The sequence below is a fragment of the Oryctolagus cuniculus genome, chromosome 17 (genome assembly GCF_051225735.1).
Source record: "Oryctolagus cuniculus isolate XC-2025 breed Fujian yellow rabbit chromosome 17, ASM5122573v1, whole genome shotgun sequence".
Taxonomy (NCBI): domain Eukaryota; kingdom Metazoa; phylum Chordata; class Mammalia; order Lagomorpha; family Leporidae; genus Oryctolagus; species Oryctolagus cuniculus.
Window position 1 is genome coordinate 41,562,174 of NC_142883.1, and position 27,012 is coordinate 41,589,185.

General features: G+C 44.7%; 1 protein-coding gene across 4 annotated transcripts in view; it reads right to left on the reverse strand.

Annotated features, from left to right (window-relative positions):
* Window positions 1-27,012, reverse strand: part of PSMD11 (proteasome 26S subunit, non-ATPase 11) — a 91,486-nt gene that overhangs the window by 877 nt on the left and 63,597 nt on the right. For all 4 annotated transcript variants that reach the window (XM_089317422.1, XM_089317421.1, XM_089317420.1 and 1 more), the window contains 10 exons: window positions 25,283-25,407; window positions 17,921-17,992; window positions 17,506-17,563; window positions 13,331-13,525; window positions 6,613-6,757; window positions 5,464-5,524; window positions 3,195-3,257; window positions 1,053-1,178; window positions 579-614; window positions 263-314 (listed from right to left, as the gene is read on the reverse strand). In XM_089317422.1, the coding sequence (XP_089173548.1) occupies window positions 263-314; window positions 579-614; window positions 1,053-1,178; window positions 3,195-3,257; window positions 5,464-5,524; window positions 6,613-6,757; window positions 13,331-13,525; window positions 17,506-17,563; window positions 17,921-17,992; window positions 25,283-25,306 (832 nt within the window). In that variant the 5' untranslated portion in view covers window positions 25,307-25,407. The remainder of the gene's footprint in view (window positions 1-262; window positions 315-578; window positions 615-1,052; window positions 1,179-3,194; window positions 3,258-5,463; window positions 5,525-6,612; window positions 6,758-13,330; window positions 13,526-17,505; window positions 17,564-17,920; window positions 17,993-25,282; window positions 25,408-27,012) is intronic.

The following is a 27,012-nucleotide window of genomic DNA, read 5'->3' on the forward strand; positions in this document are numbered from 1 at the left end:
CGGGTGCAGGGACCCAAGCACCTGGGCCATTCTCCACTGCCCTCCCGAGCCATAGCAGAGAGCTGGACCAGAAGAGGAGCAACCGGGACTAGCACCCGGCGCCCCAACTGGGACTAGAACCCGGGGTGCCAGTGCCCCAGGCAGAGGACCAGCCCAGTGAGCCACGGTGCCAGCCAAACAGAGCCTTTTAAAGAGAGACCTCTTCCCTCTTCAACCACCTCATCAACACTCCCAGCCCCTTGCCTGTGTGACTATTACTCACCATGAAACTTCTTGTCAAGAATCATCTGTGATAATTTCCTTTCCACATCGGCCTAAAATCAAAGCACACAATTAAAGGGACTAGTATCCATTAGTTAGAGATCACCCTGACAGGAAAGGGTTGTAGAAGGGGTTTTAGGGCAAAAGGATTGGAAACAAAACAGCAACAATGCAACCAACTCCAGCTCTGAGCCCAGTGTTGCGGTTCTCCGCTGAGAAGCTTGGCAACTTTCCGACAGACCCATCAGGTACAAATGCCAGCCCCTCTGCACCTTCTCCCCATCCCTACCCACTCAGTGGCCTCAGGGACTCCTTACCTTGGAGAGTTTGATGAGGCTAGATATGTGTTCAATCTAAAAAGAAAGCAGAGAGACACCAACACTGAAAGTTTTACTTTTGTCTCCAATAGGAGATGGGGATATGGGGGTGTGGGAGTGAAACCGCTGTATCTCTTGACATCCTTGCTAAATATTTCATTGGCTGAGCCTCAGTCTCATGTGATCTGTCCATCTGCCTGCCTTTCTCTAGACAATAAACACACTCATGTCCCATACCTTCAATACAGATAACACTGGCCACAGGCACGGTGACCACAAAAGCAAGAAGACTACAACCAGAACTCAAGCCTCTCCCTACAACATCTCTCTCCTTAATTCACGACTATCAAGACAGCTCCTGGTGGCCTCGTGTCCACCAGGCACACCCCTGGAATTGAGTTCCTGTTTTGGGTGGCTGTGTGAAGACAAAGGATGCCAAGGCAGAAACAGATGGAGTCCCCAGAGGGTTCTTACCTGTACTCGTGAGAAAGGCTCAATGACCCGGATCAGATTCTGTTCCAGTAAGTTATCATACAACTTGGCCAGGTGTGTGCTGATGATTGGGTCATCACGGAGCTCTGCCCGATAATCTGTCAGGGCCTGTCCAAAGAACCAGGAACAGAAATTTGGCACAGAGAAGGGCTTTTAACGTCATGCTACTCCTAGCTTTCTAAGTAGTCTGCTGGCCCTGGTAACTATATGGTTGAAGGAAGTTCCAAGAGATCTGAGGAGATGAGAGAAAAACCAAGACAGAAAGCAGAAGAAAAGGAATGTCAAGAACTAAAAGACACAGGTAGGAACTGTGGCAAAGTGGGTAAGCTGCCACCTAGGATGCCCACATGTCAGATCAGAGTGCTGGTTTAAGTCCCAGCTATTCTGCTTCAGATCCAGCTTCCTGTTACTGCCTCTGGAAGCAGCAGATGATGGCACCTGACACCCACATGGGAGACCTGGTAGAGTTTCTGGCTCCTGGCTTCAGCTTGGACAGCCCCAGCTGTTGTGGCTATTTGGGGAAAGAACCACTATATGGAAGATCTTAAATTAAAAAACAAAACAAAACTTAAAAGATAGAGCTATTTGGGGCCAGCACTGTGGTGTAGCAGGTAAAACCGCTGCCTGCTGCACTGACATCCCATATGGGCACCAGTTCTAGTCCCGGCTGTTCCTCTTCCAATCCAGCTCTCTGCTGTGGCCTGGGAAAGCAGTGGAGGATGGCCCAAGTCCTTGGGCCTCTGCACCCATGTGGGAGACCCAGAAGAAGCTCCTAGCTCCTGGTTTCAGATCAGCGCAGCTCTGACCATTGCAGCCATCTGGGGAGTGAACCAGCAGATGAAAGACCTCTCTCTCTGTCTCTCTTTCTCTCTCTCTCTGCCTCTGTGTAAATCTGCCTTTCAAATAAAGAAATAAATCTTAATTAAAAAAAAAAAAAAAGAGCTACCCACTTTCAGTCTGAAACCTTTCCATCAACAGTTCAAATCTGTAACCCCATGGTTACAGCTGGGTCAATTTAACTACAAATGTATTTCAGCATGTATTCCAAAGAACATATATGGTCTCCATGAAAAAGAAAAAATTCTGGGGTAAGCAACAGAAAATACTGAATTCTACAAGTAGCTCTTTGAATTTTATGAGGAATATGAGCACAGGATGGCCCTGCACTCATAAGAAAATACAAGACCTTTCCAGTTTTGTTGGCTCTTGATGCTTCCCAAATGTCTCATCATAGAACCTCTTCTCCCAACAGCCACATGGAACAGAAGTGTTTCATCAGATATCCCCAAGTCTGAGACAAAATGCTCTTGACTTATTCGTGTATGTACTTATTTACCATTACTAACTGTCTCAATACCCCAGCCTCACATCGGCTGTGCTGCAAAGGTGTTAAAAGAAACAAGTAAATCATGACAAGTAAGGGGCAAAGGAATTGGAAAGAACCTTCCAAAAAGATGAAGAATGATGGGAACAGTCAGAGCCACATAGTCTAGTCTCCACACTACGTCCTTGCTTCCAGATCTAGTTTTGTTATTATTAATTTGGTCTTTACACTAAGAGGGGAGAAATTCAGAAAAGAATACATAAGCCTCACTCTAAGGTAAGTTGTTCTTCCTTTCTGAAACGTCCCAGACAATGAGCAAAAGGCACAGGAGTCAAAGGAAAATTGGAATAACACCCTGGGGAAGTGTCTAGACTTTCCGTTGTGCACAGAGAAGAAGCAGACCTAGCATGTGCGGAGCAGATGGAACACCTATGACTGCAACACATGCAACAGCTGCAAGTCAGACCCCGTTAGCTGTGTGACTTTGGGCATCCTCCTGAACCCTGGTTCCCTCAACCACACAATGCAGGTAACAGATCTGCCAGGGGAAAGGATGACAGAAAAACCTCTGAAATTGAAAAAGTTCCCATATATAAATTATATATCATTTAGATCACCTTAAGTTTCACCGTATACAAGTGCATAAACATTTTCTGGTTTTGATATTTTACCAGGTGACTCGTACAAGGGATCACTATACTATTTTGCAACTTTGTGTGGAATTCTATTTCCGTTAAGTTTTCTTAAATATACATCCATTCTCCTCCACCCATTCCCTACCAACCCAACACCATGCTCACCTTTTCAAAATCTGCCAGTGATCTGTTCTTGCTAGCCTGAGCCACGCATTTTAATGCTTCTGTCTGAGAATAAAGAGACAAATCGTGAAAGTGATCTATTGTGCACTCACATTCACCCAAAAAGTCTCATGAGCAGTCTGTCGAAGAGCCCTCCCCACCACTGCTCCTTCAGAGGTCTGGGAAGAAAAACTACAAGTGTGGATATCACTGACAACCAGTTTCCTTTTGAAATCTTAAAGACACTAAGAATACTAGGAAATAGGTTTTCCAAAAAGACCCCAATGTAGCATTCTCCACAGTTGACACGCTCAGAGGGGACTGATGAGACAACTGTGGTCTTCCTCCTTCCTCCAGGACTCCCTTATCTCCACACCCACCCCACCTCCCTCCTGCCCTCAGACCTGCCTGCACCTGTGCTTTGTCCAGTCACTCGGAGATGTCTGGGAAAGTACTAGGGCCCACTTTCATTAGGGCCGAGGCGTCAGTATACACAGAATACACACTCACAGGGATGAAACCACAATCGGTGGTTATGGGGAACTTCTCATATAATTATAAAAGGCCAAGCTACCAAGTCTCCACTCCGTAAGAAATCTGCAATGCTCATTTTTTTTTTCTGGGAGACCAGCCTGACTGCTATTTGAAAGCTGTCATCCAAGTATAAAGGACAGAAGGAGCTGCTCTTCTGTCAGACTACATCCTTAAAGAAGGACAGTATGCTTTACCACACAGCGGATTAAATGGTGCACAGCTATCGCAAGGGCGGTCTGCGGTTGACATTTCTAGAACAAATGTTAATGCTACAATGACAAAAGCCTGAACCCAGAACCATATAACTCAAGCACAAAGTCCAGCTCCATTAGCTACCTGACCTTGTACCAGACACTTGACCTATCTGCACTCATCTCCTCAACTCTAATTCTAAAGAGATTAGTGCATCTGTCACTACAATAGTAACAAGTATTTTTCAGGTCAAAACTAGGAGCTGACTTGAAATTTTTACAGATGGAATGCCAATTTCAGGGCTACTTGTAGAGAACAAAGAAATTATGTTGTGGCCGTTCCTCCAAAAATATGGTGAGATAGCCAATTTGCTTGTTTGCAACAATTGCATTTGAAATGCAGAAAGTCTGCTTTCACTGGTGCTAATCAGGCAGAGTACAAACAGGGGATGGCCCACATCTGAGAAATGAGACTTACATAGGTCACAACATACTTGCTCTTTTAAGCCCATTCATACCCACTCAGACATAAGGTATCACAAAAAGGGCTACCAATCACCAAGAGTCTCTTTTTTCATCAAACTCAAATTTTAAAGCATGAGTGAAAAGGTACTGGGGCTGGCACTGTAGCAGAGCTGTGGCGGAGCCGGTGAAACACCAGCCCTGGCTGCTACAGCCATTTGAAGAGTGAACCAGCAGAAGAGCTCTCTCTCTTTCTTCCCCTCCTTTCTCTGTAACTCTGCCTTTCAAGTAGATTAAAATAAATAAATAAATCTTTGGGGGAAAAAAGGTACCGAGCTGAGAAGCACTCAGGTTGGTATCAAAGCCCAGTTTTACGCCAGGCAATCTAACCTCCCTAAAGCACATATGCAGCAGAACTGACCAGGTTCCTGACTCTGGAAATCCAAGATTTCATAGGCTCATGATAGTTAATCTTTTGGTCAAAGTTAATGCAACCTAACTTACTCACTCTACAGTTCAGTTCTGGAAGTCCCTCAAACCACTTGACATCCATAAAAGCACAAAACACTGAATTTCTGGCCCAAGAATTTAACAGCATAAGAAACATACTGAGGGGCTGGTGCCATGATGTGGCAGGTAAAGCCACCGCCAGCAGCACCAACACCCCATATGGGCACCGGTTTGAGTTCTGGCTGCTCCACTTCCGATCCAGCTCCCTGCTAATGCACCTAGGAAAGCATCAGAGGACGCCTCAAGTACTTGGGCCCCTGCACTCACATGGAAGACCTAGAAGCTCCTAGCTTCCAATTGGCCCAGCCCTGCTGGTGTGACCATTTGGGAAGTGAACCAGCAGATGGAAGATCTCACTATCTCTTTGTCTCTCTCTCTCTCTAATTCTGCCCTTCAGATAAATAACTAAATCTTTAAGAAAGAAAAAAAGAAACATACTGAATGTGCTTAAGGGAAGGAAGCAGGCAGGGGGAAGGAGAGAGCAGCATGGAGCCCTGAACAGCACTAGTCTCATCAAACAAGGTGACTGACAACATGCCGGCCTGAGTGAGAAGTGCAGTCAAGGTATTCCCTACCTGCCTCCCTGCATACCGAAGTGCAAGCTTCCCGCTCACCAAAGCCTGGACATCTTCTGGGCTAGAAAAAAAGACATACTCGGTCAATTGCTCCAGGATGTTACGCCTCTAAGCATAGGTTTAGGTGAATTTTCCTTTTTCCAGAATTCTACTGTGAACACTGGGAAGACACTGCCCACGCAAATAATCAGCCCCAACCCTTGAACCCATAGGCCCCTCATTCCAAAAGCTAGGCCTTCTCACTCTGAGCCAAAGCTGAGCACTGAGTAGAAAATCTCCAATGTTAAAAGAAAGTCAAATGGAAACTATTAAAAGCAATACACCCAGCCAGCGCCGCAGCTCACTTGGCTAATCTTCCAACTGCAGCGCCAGCACCCTGGGTTCTAGTCCTGGTTGCTCCTCTTCCAGTCCAGCTCTCTGCTGTGGCCTGGGAAGGCAGTGGAGCATGGCCCAAGTGCTTGGGTCCCTGCACCCACATGGGAGACCAGGAGGAAGCACTCGGCTCCTGGCTTCAGATCGGCACAGCGCTGGCTGTGGCGGCCATTAGGGGAGTGAACCAACGGAAGGAAGACCTTTCTGTCTATCTCTCTCTGTTTCTAACTCTGCCATCAAAAAAAAAAAAAAAGGCAATACACCCAACAGGCAGAACGATAAATCAAACCCCAATATAATAGGTCTTATTAAAACACAACCCCTGTGTAATCCAAAGATGAAAAACAAATCCCAGTATTTCATTTATTCCCAAAAGTGTATGAATAGTCCTGTAAAATTCTTTATAAAAAGATTTGTCATACTCTTTGTTGTTCACGCTTCAAAATTCTCCTTACCTCTTCCCTCCCCATTCTGCCTGGCTGGGTAGCACTGGTCTCCAAGCTATTTCCTGACCCTCTGTCCTCTGTCCTATGCTCAGTATCTATGAGGACAGAACTTGAAGGATGAGGAGACTGGGAAGGGGCCTTCTAAAATCTGTATTCCCAATTCTCAAAGTCCAGCAAACAACACCTCTGATCCTCCCACTCCACCGCAACCCGCCCCAGAGGCTGCAGTTGCTACTGGCCACTCCCAGCCCAGGCCATTTCTGCCATGGCATGGCAGACAGACAGCTGAAGGACCTGAGGCTCTTATATTCCAGAGTTAATGTGCACCTACGTGTTGAGCATGATTTTGCACAGCAACATGTACTTCAGAGATGTGATGGCCTTGGGGCTATCGATGGAGTCATAGCCCTCAAATGCCTCATAGAAGTACGAGTATGCAGTTTTCCAGTCCTTCTCCTCTGCTGCATGGATAATACCTGGGCATTGAAAAGAAACGAGTAAGAACCATACAAAATAATAAAACCATTAAAGATCAGAGCTGGGAGGGGCCTCAGAAATCTACTCCAACCCCATCACCTTATTGATGAGATCAGGAGAGAATGAAAGTATCTGTCCAAAGTCACAGTCAGCTAATGAGAAATGAGATCAGAACCAGGTTTTTCAATTCTCAGGTCAATGTCATATTGCCATAATCCATTCCCGAAAGAGTCAAAGACCCAACTAACTCAGAGAGAATCATAAATACTATACAGTGTCCCATCTTCCTCCTGTGCTTCTCACTACACTATCCTCAGCTCTGTTGTCTTTTGGGGCCACTGTAAAAGGCCATGTTTATCCTCCATGACATAACTTTCACAAGTAGGAAATTGACCTAAACATCCCTAGACAGCCTAAATAACCTATTTTAATAATATCAAGTACTTTAAGATAGCTTTCCAAAGCTTGACATTTTTATACTTAAGCAGTTTGCATGGAGGGGAAGAAAGAGAAACAAGTTTCTTTTCGTTTCACTTCAATATTTGTCAATTTATGGATTCACTTCTGCCTAGATGTAATCAGTGTACAGATCTCATGAACTTAGCTGTACATGGATAAGCAGTATTTCTTTAGGTTGATAAAGCATAGTTCAGCTAACCAATCCATAGTTTGGCTAACAATCCTGTGTAGATTACGGGGGTGGGGAACATCTGGCCTGCAGGCTGTGCAAGGCCAATGAAATCATTTGGTCTGGCCCTGCCAAGGCAACCCATAGGCAGGACTCAAAATTCAGTAAATCTTTAGCAGGTTAATTTTTCCACTGATAATTTTATATGGCCTGTAAATGATGTTTTAACTATCCAGATGGCCATTGGCAGAAAAAAGTTCCCAATCCCGGGTTTAGAAGTTGTGGTTGCTCCCAATGAAATTAACTTTGATTGAACCTGCTATTACTTCCAACCTATGCTATCACTTGGGATAACACAAAAATTAGTTCTTCCAACACAGGCTATACTTCTGTATATCAGCTCTAACTTTGCATCAGGCCCTCATGTAGTCACAGACCACAGCCCCATCCATTTTCTAACCCAGTGCCTCCCAGTATGTTTCACATCAAGTGACACGAAGGAAGTATTTAGCACAACCAAGGTAAAGGATGAAGCTGCTCATGGAAGCAACTGATGTTTCAGCACACCTTCTACCTACCTGTGGCATTCTTGTGGTCATGGCATGCAATGGCAAACTGCTCACCTAGTAATTTACTAATGACATGTGCCAACCCCAGCCCTTTTATCCTGCCCAAAGAACTTCCCACTTTGAGGCTGGAGGAATCAAATCCTTTTTCTACTATTGTTCTTAACTGAAGAGGCTTGGAGGAAAACCTGCCCTTTCCTGCAACCATGGAGGGTTCCTAAAGAACCCAACCTCTTTGCTAAATTTTTAAAGATTTATTTTTTTGAAAGGCAGAGCAACAGAGGGAGATAGAAAGAGAGATGGACAAAGAGAGATACTGATCTTCCATCTACTAGTTTATTCCCTAAATGGCAATAATAGCCAGGTCTGGGCCAGGAAGAAGCCAATAGCCAGGACCTCCATCCTGGTCTCCCACAGGGGTAGCAGGAACCCAAGTACTTGTGCCATCCTCTGCTGCCTTCCAAGGTGCATTAGCAGGAAGCTGGATCAGAAGCAGAATTGCAAGGACTCGAATCGGCACTCAGATATGGGATGTCAGTGTTGCAAGTGGTAGGTTAACCCGCTCTAACACAATACCAGTCCATTAATTTTAATTTTTATATTTTCATTTATCTTCACTTTATTTGAGAGTCAGAGACAGGAGAGAGAGATTTTCCATCTATGGGTTCACCTCACAAATGCCTCCAACATCCAGGGCTAAGCCAGACTGAAGCTAAGAGCCAAGAACTCAATCTAGGTCTCCCATGTAGGTGGCAGGGACCCATATACTTTAAGCCGCCATCTGCTGCCTCCCAGGGTGTATATTAGCAGGAAGATGGATTGGAAATGGAAGGGTCAGGACTGGAAACAAGCATTTTGATATGAGATACAGGCTTCCTAAGCAGCGTCTTAACTGGTAAGCCAAATGTCTACCCCCAAAAATACTATTAGTGATGCCAAACTAAATGAAATACATTCCCATTTCCCCATATCTCTAAATACAGAGCTAGTACAGAATAGGCCAGACCCAAAATATGTATGGTTATTTTTAAAAAAAAGTAAAGTAAGATCCAAAAGCCAGTATACAGCCTTAGCAAACAAGTGAGTAAATATGGACCATGTGAGCACCAGGAGTGTCATGGTCAGCATATGAGGTTTACTTTTAAAAACTAGACTGTTATTCATCCAACACAAACAAGCTGATAGAGCAACAGAGAAAACAAAGGAGTTAATTCATCACTTAGGATACCTGAATCCCATGTCAGAGTAGCTAGGGTCCCAGCTCTGCTCCCAGTCCCAGCTTCCTGCTTAGGCACACTTTAAGAGGCAGCAGGGGACGGCTCAAGTGCTTGAGTCCCCGACACCCATGCAGGAGACCTGGAATGAATTCCTGGCTCCTGACTTCAGCCTGCCCAGCCATGACTGCTGCAGACATTTGGGGAGTGAACCAGTAGATGGGACATCTCTTCTTGTCTGTCTCCCTCTTCCTGTCTTTCAAAATATTAAATAAAAATTTTAAAAATAAAAATAAAAAAAACAAGAATAAGCTCTGAAGGAGCTCACAGTCCGGCTGGAAACAGTCACTAACTAAAGTATTACCAAAATACATACAAAAGAACGTTCCGTTGATAGGGAAGTCCAAAAGCAAAGAAGATACAGAGGGAGGGGACATCTGAGCTGGATCTAGAAGGATGTATAGGGGTTTGCCACAGGGACAAGGTGAAAGGGGAATTCCAGCAGAGAAGACAAGATATACAATGGCACCAAAACAGGAGACAGCATGAAGTATCCAGAGAATCTGATACCAGAGAGGAAAGTAAAAAGGGAAGGATGCCTTCCTTTGAACACCACATTAAAGACAAAGTTTGCCTGGAGACAAGAAGAAATTTTTAACAAAGGAACTGTATGATCAGATTTGTGACTCAGAAAAATGACAGTGAAATCAGTAAGAATGGATGAGACAAAGCACCAAGGTACTAGCGTCTAGACTGTGAAGGACTGACTGCCTCAGGGGCCTGGGTGGTAACTCACAGGAGTGGCCTGTAGAAACAGGAAAATCCACATGATTTGGTAACTGGCTTAACGGATGGAGTGGAAGGAGTCAAAACTGCTCCAAAGACAACAGCTTGAACAACTAAGACAATAATAATACCATTAACTAAGACAGGAAATGCAGAAAGGAAAAGCTAGGCAGGAGAATTGGAAAATAAATTTAGTTTTGATATGTTGACACTGAGATACCTATGGGATATTACATACATACATCCTTTAAGTAGCTGGAAACCTGGATCTAGAGTTTAAGAACGAGGGAAGCTACCAGAAATCAGTATTATGTGGAAGCTAAGCCACGGGAGATGAAACTGGACAGAAAATGAGAACAGGAAGGAAAAAGAACTAAAAAGCAACATGCATGCTTTAGGGTTAGAAGGAAATAGCAACTATGGCCACAAATATTTACGAGGAAAACCAAGAAGACAGTGACAAACAAAACCCTATAATGTTCAACAGGGTTGGATTCCCATAAAAGAAATTTTTTGGTATTTTTTTTAAAGATTTATTTATTTGAAAGTCACGGTCATATAGAGAAGGAGAAAGAGGGAGAAGGATCTTCCATCTGCTGGTTCACTCTCCAAAGGGCCACAGCAGCTGGGCTGGGGCTGAGCCAGGCCAAAGCCAGGAGCCAGGAGCTTCTTCCAGGTCTCCCTCATGGGCAGCAGGGACCTAGGCACTTGGGACATCCTCTGCTGCTTTCCTAGGCCATTAATAGGGAGCAGAGTCAACAGTGAAGTACTCAAGACTTGGACTGGTGCCCATATGTGATGCCAGCATTGTGGGCAGCGATTTTACTCACTATGCTACAATGCCAATCCAAAAATCAGAAATTTTTAGGGAATCTGTTGACTTCTTCCAAGGCGTTAACACAGACACCAAAGTAAGGAAAATTTCAACTTTTTCAAGAATATTAACAGAAAGGGGAAGATAGCAATTGAAAAAGGAGAAGGGGGAGGGCAGTGCTGTGGTGTAGCAGGTAAAGTCGCCACCTAAAGCACCGGGATCTCGTGTGGGCATAGGTTCAAGCCCCAGCCACTCTACTTCTGATCCAGCTCCCTGGTGATGTGGGAGACCCAGATGAAGCTCCTGGCTCCTACCTGGCCCACCCCTGGTTGTTACAGCCATTTAGGGAGTGAACCAGCAAAGGAAAGATATTTCAGTCTCTGCTTTGGCCTCTCCTCTGTACCTTTTTTTTTTTTTTTTAAGATTTTATTTATTTATTTGAGAGGTAGAGTTAGAGACAGTGAGAGGGAGAGACAGAGAGAAAGGTCTTCCTTCTGCTGGTTCACTCCCCCGATGGCCCCAACGGCGGAGCTGCACCAATCCGAACCCAGGAACCAGGTGCCTCTTCCTGGTCTCCCACATGGGTGCAGGGGCCCAAGGACTTGGGCCATCTTCTACTGCTTTCCCAGGTCCTAGCAGACTTGGATTGAAAGTACGGCAGCCAGGACTAGAATCGGCGCCCCTATCGGGTGCCAGTGCCACAGGAGGAGGATTAACCTACTGCACCACGGTGCCAGCCCCTGTGCAAAGGAAGGAAGGAAGGGGATGGCGCAGTGGCTCACTTGGTTAATCCTCTGCCTGCAGTGCCAGCATCCCATATGGGCACCGGGTTCTAGTCCTGGTTGCCCCTCTTCCAGTCCAGCTCTCTGCTGTGGCCCAGGAAGGCAGTGGAGGATGGCCCAAGTGCTTGGGCCCTGCACCCGCATGGGAGACCAGGAGGAAGCAGCTGGCTCTTGGCTTCGGATTGGTGCAGTGCTCCAGCCGTACTGGCCATTTGGGGGGTGAACCAACGGAAGAAAGACCTTTCTCTCTCTCTCGCTCACTGTCTAACTCTGCCTGTCAAATTTAAAAAAAAAAAAAAAAAAAAGGAGAAAGGGAAGGGAAGGGGAGGGGAGGGGAGGGGAGGGAAGGAAAGAGGGAGGGAGGGAGGGAGGGAGGGAGGGAGGAAGGGAGGGAGGGAGACACGCATTTGGCCTAGCAGTTAAGATATTGATTATGATGCCTGAATCCCACATCAGAGTACCTGGGTTTGAGTCTCAGCTTTGCTTCTGATCTCAGTTTTCTGCCAGTACAGACCGTGGGAAGCAGGGATGATAATGTAAGTAGTTCGTGCCCTGCTACCCACATAGAAATCTGGATTGAGTTCCCAGCTCCCAACTTCAGTCTGATCCAGTCTCAGACACTGAAGGAACTCAATGAGTGAACAAGTAGATAAGACATCTTTCCCTCTCTCTCTTTCTCTCTCTCCCCTTCTCTCTCTCTCTCTTGCCTCTCAAATAATTTTTTAAAAAAGGAGAAGGTGCTGTGGTTTTTTTAGCCGGGACAGATCAAAAACTGAGAAGACAACCTCTGGTTTAAAAGAAAGACTAAAGACTTATTATGGAACAAAAAGACAAGTGGAAAATCACTCTTGATGAGGGGTAAAAATGGACAGTGGTATAAATTCTGTAAAGGAACCATCTCTATTGTCTCTCAAAAAAAACAGGATGCAATTCAAATCTTGATTATTTAGGAAGGGAACAGTTAATAGAGTAGTGGCTTAAACAAAGTTGCCAATATTTGGCTTAAGCTGCACAGTTCTATGAGGGGGTACAGTGACTGGCACCACTTTACAGACAGCAAAAGTTAAAGATAAATTAAGGAATTTGCCCAAAGTCACACATCTAGCAACCAAAGAACGAGATGTCAACCTAAGAAAGTCTGATTCTAGAGCACAACACCAATGCAAGCTGGTGGGTTTATCTTTTACCCATGAGACTGAACATCAGCACCCAAACCAATCTTCTGCCTCCAATTCCAACACTCCCTCAACAGCAATGTCTCCTGGGAAAAAAGCTGCTGAATTCAAGAAACAATATCCCACCTGCCAACCCCCGGGCTTAACCCTAACATTGACACACTATACCACAAAGCTACATACTATACTAAGCCCTGATCTAAGGCCCTTTCAAAAAGTCCAACAAGCTTTACAAAGGTCTCCAAGAGTTAACAGAGTTGAGTTAGACCAATCTTGAAGAGAAATGTCAGCATTCTGCATAATGACACAGAGGAAAATTAAGGAAGACGTCTCTAGAGAGTTCAGCTGTACCAGCCAGGCTACCTGGTCATGCACAGATAAACACATTCTTAATCCATGTGAAGTAACTAACAGGAGGCAGACAGCTATGTAGAGGTAACAGGAGGGAGACTAGCTAGTTAGAAAGGTAGCCTCTAATCCTTTAAGGATTAAAGTGTTGATTTGGCTTAAACCAAATCAGCCCACTGGATTCCAGACCCAAGCCTCATTCCTTGCAGCTGAAAGATGAGCTCGAAGAAAACACATCCCAGAAGTAGCTCCAAGTTACCTGACTGCATGTCCAAGGTGGCCTGCAGTTTAGGAGGGCAATAGATGGCATTTGCTGTGGTTCGAGCAGAGGTTAAGGCAGCTCGGGCTTTCGGCAGATTGCTCAGGGCGTGGTATGTTTTGCTTTCTAAAAGTTGTACTTCCACCAAAAGGGCTTTATCATCCATCTTTTTTAATTCCCGAAGCAGTTGAGAACCTAGAGAAGGAAAGGAGATAGAGATATCTCTTTGTTAGCCATAATCTTAATACCATAACACTTATAAAATCTCACTTTCCCATTCTCATAACTCTCAGGATAAAAAAAAAAAACCTGCCTGAGGGGCCGCCATCACGACATAGCGGGTAAGCCGCCAGCTGTGACGTCGGCATCCCAAATGAGCACCAGTTTGAATCCTACCTGCTCCACTTCTGATTCAGCTCCCTGTTAATGTGCCTCAGAAAGCAGCTGAAGATGGTCTAAGTCTTTGGGTCCCTGCACATACGTGGGAGACCCAGAAGAAGCTCCTGGCTTCAGCCTGGCCCAGCCCTAGCTGTTGCAGCCATTTGGGGAGTGAACCAGTGGATGAAAGATCTCTCTCTCTCTGTCTCTGTCTCTGTAAATGTGCCTTCCAAATAAATAAAAATAAATCTTTAAAAAAAAAAAAAGGTTAACATCTACTTCAAGCCGGCGCCGCCGTAGCTCAATAGCTAATCCTCTACCTGCGGCGCCGGCACACCGGGTTCTAGTCCCAGTCGGGGCGCTGGATTCTGTCCCGGTTGCTCCCCTTCCAGTCCAGCTCTCTGCTATGGCCCGGGAGTGCAGTGGAGGATGGCCCAAGTCCTTGGGCCCTGCACCCACATGGGAGACCAGGAGAAGCACCTGGCTCCTGGCTTCGGATCAGCGCGGTGCACCAGCCGCAGCAGCCATTGAGGGTAAACCAACGGAAAAGGAAGACCTTTTTCTCTGTCTCTCTCTCTCTCCTGTCCACTCTGCCTTTCAAAAAAAAAAAAAAAAAATCTACTTCAAAGGACATCATCAAAAAAAGTGAAAAAACAATCGACAGAATGGAAAAAAAATTGCAAATCATGAATCTGGTAAGGGACCTGTATTCAGAATAAAAAACAAAAACAGAAAGAACATAACTAAAAACTAAGTAAAGGGGGCCAGCACTGTGGTGTGGCAGGTAAAGCCACCACCCGTGGTGCCAGCATCACATATGGGTGCTGGTTTGAGACCCGGCTGCTCCACTTCTGATCCAGCTCTCTGCTATAGCCTGGGAAAGCAGTAGAAGATGGCCAAAGTCCTCAGGTCCCTGCACCCATGTGAGGGACCTGGAAGAAGTTCCTGGCTCCTGGCTCTGGATTGACCCAGCTCCAGCCACTGCAGCCATTTGGGAAATAAACCAGCAGATGGAAGATCTCTCTCTCTCTCTCTCTCTCTCTGTGCCTCTGCCTCTCTCTAATTCTGCTTTTCAAATAAATGAATAAATCTTAAAAAAAAAAAAAAGTAAAGTATGTAAATAGATATTTCTCCAAAGATGTACAAATGACCAAGAAACACTTGAAAATAATCAATATCACTTGCATTAGGGAAATGCAAATCAAAATCATAATGAAATACTACATGGCCAGCGCCACGGCTCAATAGGCTAATCCTCCGCCTGCGGCGCCAGCACACCAGGTTTTAATCCCGGTCAGGACGCCGGATTCTGTCCCAGTCGCTCCTCTTCCTGTCCAGCTCTCTGCTATGGCCCGGGAGTGCAGTGGAGGATGGCCCAAGTCCTTGGGCCCTGCGCCCACATGGGAGACCAGGAGAAGCTCCTGGCTCCTGGCTTTGGATCAGCGCAGCACACCAGCCGCAGCGGCCATTGTGGGCTGAACCAACGGAGAAAGAAGACCTTTCTCTCTCTCTATCTCTCTCTCTCTCACTGTCCACTCTGCCTGTCAAAAAAAAAAAAAAAAAAAGAAAAAGAAAAAGAAAAAAGAAATGCTACTGCATACACATCAGGATAGCTGGAAGAAAAAACAGATGATATTAGGCGTTGGTAAAGATGCAAAGAAACTACAGTCATTCATACATGGCTGCAACTCAAATGGTGCAGCCAGTTTAGAAAACAGTATGGCAGCTCCTTAAAAAGCTAAATGGTAATGTGGCAAAGTAGGTTAAGCATCTGCCTGTGACACTGGCATCCCATATGGGTGCTGGTTCAAGTCCCAGCTGCTCCACTTCCAATCCAGCTCCCTGCTGATGTCCTGGAAAAGCAGCAGAAGATGGCCCAAGTGCTTGGGCCCCTGCACCTGCATGGGAGATGCATAATAAGCTCCTGGCTCCTGAATTCAGATCAGCCCAGCTCCTGCTGTTATGGCCATTTGAGGAGTAAACCAGCAGATGGAAGACTTTTCTCTCTGTCTCTCCATCTCTCTGTAATTCTGCCTCTGAAGTAATAAATCAATCTTAAAAAAAAAAAAAAAACTGAACAGTTACTATATGATCCACCAATTCTACCCTAGGTATATACCCAACAGGAAAACATGTCCACATAAAGCCTCTTCATATCAGTATTTCAAATTCCAAAAAGTAGAAACAATCCAAATGTCCATCAACTGATGATGGATAAACGTGATAAATCCATACAGTGGACTCTTAATTCAGCAATAAAAAGAAATGAAGTACTGACACATGCTACAACATAAACATGGAACATATTAATATTACAGTCCGTGAAAGAAGTCATTCGCAGAAGACTACATACTGCATAATCTCACGTATATGAAATGTCCAAAGTAAGCAAACCTACAGAAACAGGAAATACATTAGGGAAGCCTCGGGCTGGGGCATGGAGAACTAATGGAAAATGACTACACACAGGGTTTCTTTCTGGGCTGATAAAATGCTCTGAAATTAGTGGTGATGACTGCTAACTTAGTGAACATGTCAAAACCACTAAATTGTACAGTTTAAAAGGGTGAATTTTAGTTTGTGAAATATCTCAATGAAGCTGGAGTTTTTGTAATGTTACTATTTGCTGCTGTTGTTTTTAAAGATTTATTTATTTATCTGAAAGCCAGTGTCAGAGAGAGAGAAAGAATCTTCCATCTACTGGATCACTTCCCAAATGGCTGCAACAGCCAGAGCCAAAGCCAGGAGGAAGGAACTCCATCCAGATTTCCAACATGGGTGGCAGTGGCCCACGTACTTAGGCCATATTCCACTGTTTTTCTGAAGCTATTTAAATGCTACTATTTGTTTAAACCACATAAAATTGCCAGTTTTGCAAGAAAAAAATTATATACAGGCAATTTTTTCAATTTAAAAGACCATAAAAGTCATGAAGTCTTCCTGTCTACAGAAAATATTCCAGATCTACTTATAAATAAAAAGGAGCAAGGGAAAGTTTCATTGTGTTTAAAGGACACACATGGGGGCCGGTGTTGTGGTGTTGTTGCCTGTGACAACAAGATCCCATGTAGACACCAGTTCATATCCCAGCTGCTCCACTTCCAATCCAGCCCCTTGCTAATGGTCTAGGAAAAGCAGCAGAAGATGGCCAAGTGCTTGGGCCCTGCTACCTACATAGGAGTCCTGGATGAAGCTCCTGGCTTCAGCAAGGTCCAGCACTGGTCACTGCAGCCATCTGGGGAGTGAACCAGTGGATAGAAGATCTCCCTCTTTGTCTGTACCTCTGACTTTCAAACAAATAAATATCTTAAAAAATTTAAAATTAAATAAAGGCCACACAGGGGAAAGCCTTAAGTTGGCCCAATCCAGCTTCTACATATGTTTAGACCCAATTAATTTCTTGATCTTAAAAGTAGATTTTAAATTAATTATAAACATGTAATAAGTGTGACATGTTTAAACATGTGCCATTTTAAAACGAAAATCTGAAATGTAAAAGGGGTCAAACACAAAACATATATACACATTGAAAACCGTCTCAACTATTAAAATGGAAAGATTTTACTGCTCTAAATTCAAGAAACTTAAACACTAAGTTTAAGTTCTCTAAATCTCTAGCCACTTTCTCAGAACTTCAAAACAGTATATGGTATGATAGAGTAAATTTAGGCTACTTTAAATTCTTCTTAGAGCAGGTGAAATATGTTATTAATAGGCAATTATTAAGAACAGTCAGAATTAGAAAAAATTCATTTAGATAGCTAAAATGGCTCATCAATTTCTACCAGTTTACTTACCCAAATGCAATGCTTCCTGGTACCTCTTGGTATCAAAGTACAAAGACACTAGTCTTGCCTAGGAAAGAAAAAAGGCATTGATTCAAGGGAAGGGCATAAAAAAAAGCCACAGAAAGAAATCAAAGATTGACAGTCACAGAAGTCCTGATGATAACATCAAATTCAGCATGACAAATCATCTTGTCCACAATACTGTCTCCTGTTAAGGCCAGTGCCAACTAATTTTACCATGTTGTTGTTTACTTCCCTGAACCAAGTTTCGGGTCTGTATTAAAACTTCAACCAGGGAGTAGGACCATCGTCAATAATCTTTAGGTGACTGGGTAACACAAGTGCTGAAAACACTTTTGACTGGGATGGCATTACCTAACCTAGTACCTAGAAACCTACAATCAGTTTTAATGTTTACACATACCTCTAAAGCTTGGCGTAAGAAAGTTCTTTTCTCTGATTTGGCCCATTCAATGCACTCTAAACAAAGTTCGACCTGCAACAAGTAAGACAGTACATGCAACGTTATGTCTTCACATTCTTCCTACAAACCATGCTTTGGAGAACAGCTTTAATTTCTTCTTTACATATTCTATTTAGTGTCTAAAGAAATTAAATGTAAGATAAAAAGCAACTGATTTATAACTACTGTTTTTGTAGGATAGTATTCTACACTAGCTCCTGCAGTAAACCATTAGGTATCTTTGACATGGTAGCTCTGAAAAAACACAGAGTAAGTACTACAGACCTTATTTAACTTCTGTTACTTTAAGCTTTGTATTGTGGTCACTAATCAGAGCATAATACAAAAGGAAATGAAATGAGAAACCCTGCTTTCCAGAGAACTGCTTCATCCAAGTTTTTATGTAAATAAATCCCAAATTCTCTTAAGAGATGTTGTAATGTTTTAGTTTTAAAGTGCATAATTCAGACTGCTAAGAGTTTTTTGTCTCGAAATACCAAATTCAAGCTCAAAAAATAAACTGGCAGATGAATAGTACACAGCATATGGATGATTCACCAGTAAGAGGTTCAGTGAAATCTTTACAACTCCTCATTAGAGCTGCTTGGTGGCTACTTAATCTCCAATCCTAAACTCAATAAAAGTTTTAATAAAAATAAAGATAGAATCAAAAATTAAACTAAAAAGCAAGCCAATTGGGGCTGGTGCTATGGTGTACAAGGTTTAAAGTCCTGGCCTGCAGCACCAGCATCCCATATGGGTGCTGGTTTAAGTCCCAGCTGCTCCACTTCTGATCCAGTTCCCTGCTAACATGCCTGCGAATGTAGCCAAGGATGGTCCAAGTCCTTTGGCCCCTACACCCATGTGGGAGACTTGGAAGAAGCCCCCAGCACCTCACTTTGGATCGGCTCAACCCCAGCTGTTGCGGCCATCTGGGGAGTGAACCAGTGGATAGAAGACTTCTCTCTCTACCTCTCTCTGTAACTTTTTCAAATAAATAATTTTTTTTAAAAATCAAGTCAACTGCAATTTCAAAGTTTTGGGTTATGTTTAAGAAGCCAAACTCAAAGTAAGATCTCTGCTCATGTTAGAAACTGAAGAATATTCACTAAATAATTTTTCTTTTATTTATTTGAAAGGCAGAGCAACACACATACACAGAGGGAGGGAAGGAGGGAAAGAGAGAGGAGAGAAAATAGGGAGAGGAGAGGAAGAGAGGGGAGGGGAGGGGAGAAGACGGAAGGAGACGAGGGAGAAAAGAAACAGAAGAGGAGCACGATCTTCTATCCACTGATTCACCCACCCACTCCCCCATCCCACCCCCATGCCAAATGCCCACAACAGCCAGGGATGGGCAAGATGGAAGCCAGAAGCACAGAACTCCATCTGGGTCTCCCACATGTGTGGCAGGAACTCAAATACTTGAGCCATCATCTGCTGCCTCCCAGGATGCACATTAGCAGGAAGTTGGATATGGAGTTAGCCAGGACTCCAACCAGGCACTCTGATATGACCAACCACACCACAATACTCACCTCTATTTCCTTCTTTATTTATTATTTATTCATTCATTCATTTATTCATTCAGAAGCAAAGAGACAGAGCAAGCTACCATTTCCTGGTCCATTTTCCAAATACCTGCAACAGGTGGGGCTAAGCCAGCGCCAGGGCCAGGCCAAGAGCAGGAAACTCAATCCAGGTCTGACACATGGGTGGCAAGAACCTATTTATTTGAGCCATCATCACTGCCCTCCAGAGTCTGCATTAGCAAGAAGCTGTAGTGAGGAGCCAGAGCCAGCATCAAACCCAGGCACTCCAAATGCAGGATGCAAGCATCTTCACTGCTAGGCTGAACACTGGGCTCCCTCAATGAACTATTTTTACAAAGAATATTTAAGTCATTAGCTCTCTGTGACTTGGGAGCACAGAAGGGGAGCTAAGAAATGCCTATCAGAGATTGGCATTCTGTTACACTGGGTTAAGTTGCAACTTGTAAAACAGGTATCTCATACCAGAATGCCAGTTCAAGTCCTGGCTCCTTAGCTTCCAATCCAGTGCCCTGCAATGTGCCTGAGAGGCAGCAGAAGATGGCCCAAGTGCTTGGGCCCCTGCACCCATGAAGGAAACGCAGAAGCTCCTAGCTCCTGGCTTCGGATGGGCCCAGCTCTGGTCATTACAGTCATTTGAGGAGTAAACCAAGGGATGGAAGATTTCTCTCTGTGTCTCCCTCCCTCCCTCTAACTCTTTCATAAATCTTTAAAAAGATAAAATAAATTAACAAAATGATCAGAGGCCTACTTACTAAGATATCTCTGTCAATGGTAACAGGACAGATTGAGGCTTTTGCAGTAGTTCAAATAGCAAATAATTAAGAACCAAGCTAGCTGCTAGTTGTAAAGAGGGAACAAAGAGAAAAGAGGTGGAGAAGCAGACATCAAAAAAGATGAACAGGACTTAACTAATAGTTGGATATCAAAGTTGGCCATGCTGAATATGACATACAGATGAAGCAATCTAGATGAGTCATATTTGTTCCAAAACAAGCAAATAACCTATAATCTACAAAAATTACCAAAAGAAGTTCTTCTTAGTATATATAGTAAGACTCTAGCTCATGATAAAAGATAAATTGCTAATCAAAAAAAAAAAAAAAAGCAGTCTTTACTTCACACTAACACACTAATAAAAATATTTTTTCCGTACAAAAAGTTTCTAGTAGGAGCTAGTGTTGTAGCACAGTGGGTTAAAACATGGTCTGCAATGCCACCATCCTGGATGTGCGCAGGTTCAAGTCTTGGTTGTTCTACTTCCAATCGAACTCCTTGCTAATGCAGCTGGGAAGGTAGCAGATGACAGCCCAAATACTTGAGTTCTAGCCATCCACGTGGGAGACCTAGATGAAGTTCTTGGCTCCTGGCTCCCAATGGGCTGCAGAGATCACTCTTTCTCTCATTCTCCTATTTTTCTCTCTGTAACTCTTTCAAATGATCTTTATTAAAGAAAGTTACCAGTAACATTACTTTCAAACAAACATTTAATGGTCAGCCAACTTTAAAGTACCCAATTTAGGGGACAGTGCAATGGCTCGGCAGGTAAAGACCTGGCCTACAGCGCCAGCATCACACATGGACACCAGTTCAAGTGCCGGCTGCTCCACTTCACATCCAACTCCCTGCTAATGCACCAGGGAGAGCAGCAGCAGATGACCCAAGTACTTGGGCCTCTGAACCCATGTGGGAGACCTAGAAGAAGCTCCTGGTTCCTGGCTTCAACTTGTGTCAATCCTGGCTGTTGCAGCCATTTCAGGGAGTAAACCAAGCAGATGGAAGACCTCTCTCCCTCTCTCTCTGTCTCTCCTTCTCTCTGTAACTCTGCCTTTCAAATATATAATCTTTAAAATAAATAAATAAGTAACCTATTTAAACTAAATAGGATTCACATTCATGAGAAAAAAACACATTTTTTATTTTAAAAAGTTTATTTATTTGAAAGGCAGAGAGAAAAAGATACAGAAACAGACAGGAAGTTCCCATCCACTGGCTCACTTCTTAAATGCCTGCAACAGCTGGGACTGACCAGTGCAAACCTAGCAGACTAGAACTCAATTCAGGACTCCTCCATGGGTGGCAGGAACCCAAGTACCTGACTCATCACCTGCTGCTTCCCAGGGTGCACATTAGTAGGAAGCTGCAATCAGCAGAGCCAGAACTCAAACTCATGCATTTCAGTGTGGGATGTAAGTGTCTCAAGAGGGTTCTTAACCACTAGCCAAATCCTGCCCCAAAAAGTACAATTTTTTTTTTTTTTTTAACAGGCAGAGTGGACAGTGAGAGAGAGACAGACAGAGAGAAAGGTCTTCCTTTTCTGTTGGTTCACCCTCTAGTGCCCACTGCGGCCGGTGCACTGCGGCTGGCGCACCGCGCTGATCTGAAGTCAGGAGCCAGGTGCTTCTCCTGGTCTCCCATTGAGTACAGGGCCCAAGCACCTGGGCCATCCTCCACTGCACTCCCGGGCCATAGCAGAGAGCTGGCCTGGAAGAGGGGCAACCGGGAAAGAATCTGGTGCCCCGACCGGGACTAGAACCCGGTGTGCCGGTGCCACAGGCGGAGGATTAGCCTATTGAGCCACGGTGCTGGCCAAAAGTACAATCTTAAAAAAGTAGGGTTGGTTAAAAGTTAGGGTTAGTTAAGACAAGTATCTAATAAAAATAATTTTCTTTTATTCATAAAAATAATTCTAGGAGCCAGTGCTGTGGCATAGTGAGTAAACCCACCTGCAGTGCCACCATCCCACATGGGTGCTGGTTCAAGTCCCGGCTGTTCCACTTCCAATACAGTTCACTGCTAATGTGCCTGGGAAGGCAGTGGAGGATGGCCCAAGTCCTTGAGTCTCTGCATTCACATGGAAGACCTGGATGATGCTCCTGGCTCCTGGTTTCGGCCTGGCCCAGCCCTGACCACTGCAGCCATTTGGGGAGTGAGCCAACAGATAGAGGGGCTCCCTCCCTCCCTCCCTCCCTCTCTCTCTCTCTCTCTCTCTCTCTCTCTCTCTCTGCCTCTGCTTCTCCTTCTCTGTAACTCTTTCAAAAAATAAATAAATCTTTTTAAAAAATAAAATAATTATAGGGGTCCAACACTGTGGCATAGTGGGTAAAGTTGCCACCTGCAGTGCTGGATCCCATATGGGTACCAGTTCAAGTTCCTGCTGCTCCACCTCCTATCTGGCTCCCTGCTGATGCATCTGGGAAAGCAGTGGAAGATGGCCCAAGTGCTTAGGTCCCTGTACTGACATGGGAGACCTGGAAGAAGTTCCTAGCTCCTGACTTCAGACCTGCCCAGCTCCTGCCGTTGTGGCCATCTGGGGAATGAACCAACAGATAGAAGATCTCTGCCCCTTCCTCTCTCACTCTCTCTATAACTCTGCCTTTCAAATAAATAAATGTATCTATATAAAAAATTTCTAACACTTTGGTCCAATAGGCAAGCATCTAAATATTACTTGTTTTTTGATCTATCATCATAAAACATAGCCTGCCAGAAACAGATGAATTTGAAAACTCTATAAAAGAAGTCAAAAAAGGGGCCGGTGCTGTGGCTTAGCCGGTAAAGCTGCCACCTGGAGTGCCAGCATCCCATATGGGCACTGGTTCGAGACCCGGCTGCTCCACTTCCACTCCAGCTCTCTGCTATGGCCTGGGAAAGTAGTAAAGGATGGCCCCAGTCCTTGAGCCCTCGCATCCACATGGGAGACCCAGAAGAAGTACTGGGTTCGGATAGGCACAGCTCCAGCCATTGCAGCCAATCAAGGAGTGAACCAGCAGATGGAAGACTGACACCTCCCTCCCTCCCTCCCTCCCTCCCTCTCTCTCTTTCCTTCTCTGTGTGTGTAACTCTTTCAAATAAATAAATAAATCTTTTTTAAAAAGAAGTCAGTTATGGTACTTTAAAGCAGGTCTCAACGAATCACTAAGACAAAAAGAAAACAAAAACAGTTTTTACAAAAGACATGACTTCAAAGTAGAACTTTTGTGTTGTGGGTTTTTTTTACTATTCCTCACCATTTGCTCAATATGCTACTATGGCCTTTCAAATCTTTCAACTGTATACCTACATAGGCTACAGCAAACAATCAGACCCATAATCAACTAGCAATTCCTTAATATTTCCTGACATTTTATATATTTATTGCCTGCCTTCCTCAACACATAAAAACACATAAAGCTTATAAGAAGAGTGACTGTCTTTTTTTTTTTTTTTTTGGACAGGCAGAGTTAGACAGTGAGAGAGAGAAAGACAGAAAGGTCTTCCTTCCATTGGTTCTCCCCCAAATGGCCACTACAGCCAGCACGCTGCACTGATCCAAAGCCAGGAGCCAGGTGCTTCCTCCTGGTGTCCCATGCGGGTGCAGGGCCCAAGAACTTGGGCCATCCTCTACTGCCTTCCCGGGCCACAGCAGAGAGCTGGACTGGAAGAGGAGCTACCGGGACAGAACCAGCACCCCAACTGGGACTAGAACCCTTCTTGAATCTACCACTTTTTACAGAATGACTTTTAAGATTATTTATTTATTTAAAAGACAGAGTTACAGAGAGGAAGAGAGAGAAACATAGAAAGAGACAGAGAGGGGGCCAGCGCTGTGGCATATCTGGGAAAGCCACAGCCTGCAGTGTCGGCATCCCATATGGACACCGGTTTGAGTCCTGGCTGTTCCACTTCTGATCCAGCTCTCTGTCATGGTCTGGGAAAGCAGAGGAAAATGCCCAAGTCCTTGGGACCCTGTGGGAGACCCGGAAGAAGCTTCTGGCTTTGGATCGGCGCCGCTCCAGCCATTGCAGCCAATTGGGGAGTGAACCAGTGGATGGAAGACCTCTCTCTCTGCCTCTCCTTCTCTCTCTGTGTAACTCTTTCAAATAAAAATGCATCTTTTTTAAAAAAAATTTAAAAATACATCAAAAAAAAAAAAAAAAGAGAGAGAGAAACAGAGAGATCTTCTATACACTGGTTTACCCTGAGATGGCCACAACAGCTAGAGTTGGGCCAAGCCAAAGCAGGATCTTCATTTGGGTCTCCCACATGGATGCATGGGCCCAAGCATTTGGTCCATATTCCTCTGCTTTCCTAGGCAAATCAGCAGGCAGCTGGATTGGAAGGGGGGCAACCAGGACTCGACTGGAACCTAATGGACTGCTGGCCTTACAGGTGGCAGCTTAACCCATTAGGCCACAACACCAGCTCCCAGAAAAAGTTTTAATTTTGGTATGTGTCTTGTCCTGAGTTGCAGAAAATACAGCTATGTCTGAAATGGCTGGAAGAAGTTCCGTGATTCCAGAGTGGCACTCTTCAGTACAGTTCAAGGTCTGCTCTGATCTCAGAGTCACCTACAAGAACATCAAAGTCACGTGTACCAATGTAAGACACAAATAAGTAGATGCTCACCCCCAACAGAGGCATATATGCAGTACAAAACGTGCCAAGAAAGGGTGCCACAAGACTTAATTAGTGCTTAGAAGAAGCTCTGTGACACAAGATGAAAGGTACCGCATACATAGAAAACATTACAAAGGTGTGGCAATACAATACCTCAAAGACAAGAATCAGTTTGTGACCCTGATGTAATGAGGATTCCAGGGACCACTGACAATCTCCACTTACAAAGCAAAGCATGGAACAGACCCAAAGTATCAAATGCCCTGTAACAAAGAGAAACTGACTTGATAAGACCTGAGCTGTGCCTTCTACACAGCTCCACAATGAAGCATGCATTTCTTTCACTGAAGCAGGCTTTTGTGCATATTGTCTACTTTCTGTCATCAACATAGCTTACCTCCTGCCCTGTAGCTGCTTCCATATCAAGAAACAGATCAAGAAGAGATCGGACCAGACGAGCTGCTTTAGCCTTGCTAATGGAATTCAAGAAGGGTCGAACATACTTCAGGAGTCCTCCAAGCTCTGTGTAGAAGGCAATTCAGGAGAAAAAAAAAAGTGAATGCCATTAAACAGTAATACAAGATCATAAAAATCAGTACTTGTATCACTGGAACCAGTCTAAATGACACTTACTAGGAGTTTAAAGCATTCCCATCAGGTATTAGCATTATGAAAATAAGCTATCACATATCAAATTTGCATTGTAGTCCCTTCCCAGTCACTAAATTATTTTGAAGCCCAAGTAAAGCTCATGCTTATGCCTCACTTACCCATATTAATGAAAGATAAATAGCAAAAAATATTCATACTCTCAAAGAGCAGTTTTCTAGAACATGAAATCCTCTGTGCCTCTTGTCCATCTTGAACAAAACCACTGATAAAAATCTGATCAGGTTACAGGAGTCATTTTTATTTAATCTATTTTTAAAGATGGCTACAAGAACCGGAGCTGGGCCAATCCAAAGACAGGAACCAGGAGCTTCTTCCGGGTCTCCCACAGGGGTGCAGGGGTCCAAGGACTTGGACCATCTTCCGTTGCTTTCCCATGTACATTTGCAGGGAGCTGGATCAGAAGTGGAGCAGCCAAGACTCAAACCAGCACCCATACGGGATGCCAGCATTGCAAGTGTTACACACAGGCACTGAGCAGTTCCCTTTAAACAAGTTTTCAATTCTAAGTTCCCTTCCTCCCTTCCTGAAGTATTCTACAATTTAGCCTTTCAGCAGTATCACCCTCCTGACACTCTTCTTTATTATTTATGTGTTTTGTTTTGTTTTGTTTTGTTTTTGACAGGCAGAGTGGACAGTGAGAGAGAGAGAGACAGAGAGAAAGGTCTTCCTTTTCTGTTGGTTCACCCTCCAATGGCCGCCGCGGCCGGCGCGCTGCGGCCGGCACACCGCGCTGATCCGATGGCAGGAGCCAGGAGCCAGGTGCTTTTCCTGGTCTCCCATGGGGTGCAGGGCCCAAGCACCTGGGCCATCCTCCACTGCACTCCCTGGCCACAGCAGAGAGCTGGCCTGGAAGAGGGGCAACCGGGACAGAATCCGGCGCCCCGACCGGGACTAGAACCCGGTGTGCCGGCGCCGCTAGGCAGAGGATTAGCCTAGTGAGCCGCGGCGCCGGCCCGTTTTTTTTTTTTTTTTTTTTTTTTTACAGGCAGAATGGACAGTGAGAGAGCGAGACAGAGAAAAAGGTCTTCCTTTTCCGTTGGTTCACTCCCCAGTGGCCACTGTGGCCAGCACGCTGCGGCCGGCGCACCGTGCTGATCTGAAGCCTGGAGCCAGGTGCTTCTCCTGGTCTCCGATGTGGGTGCAAGGCCCAAGGACTTGGGCCATCCTTCACTGCACTCCCGGGCCACAGCAGAGAGCTGGACAGGAAGAGGAGCGACCAGACAGAATCTGGCACCCTGACCGGGACAAGAACCCAGTGTGCCAGTGCTGTAGGCAGAGGATTAGCCTATTGAGCCACGGCGCCGGCCCTCCCTGACACTCTCCTAAATAAACTTTTAACTGAAATATTGCAGTTTCACCCTTGAAGTCCTACCATACTTTTGGCCTTTTTTTTTTTTTTTTTTAAAGATTTATCCATTTACTTGAGAGGCAGAGTTACAGACAGATTTTCCATCC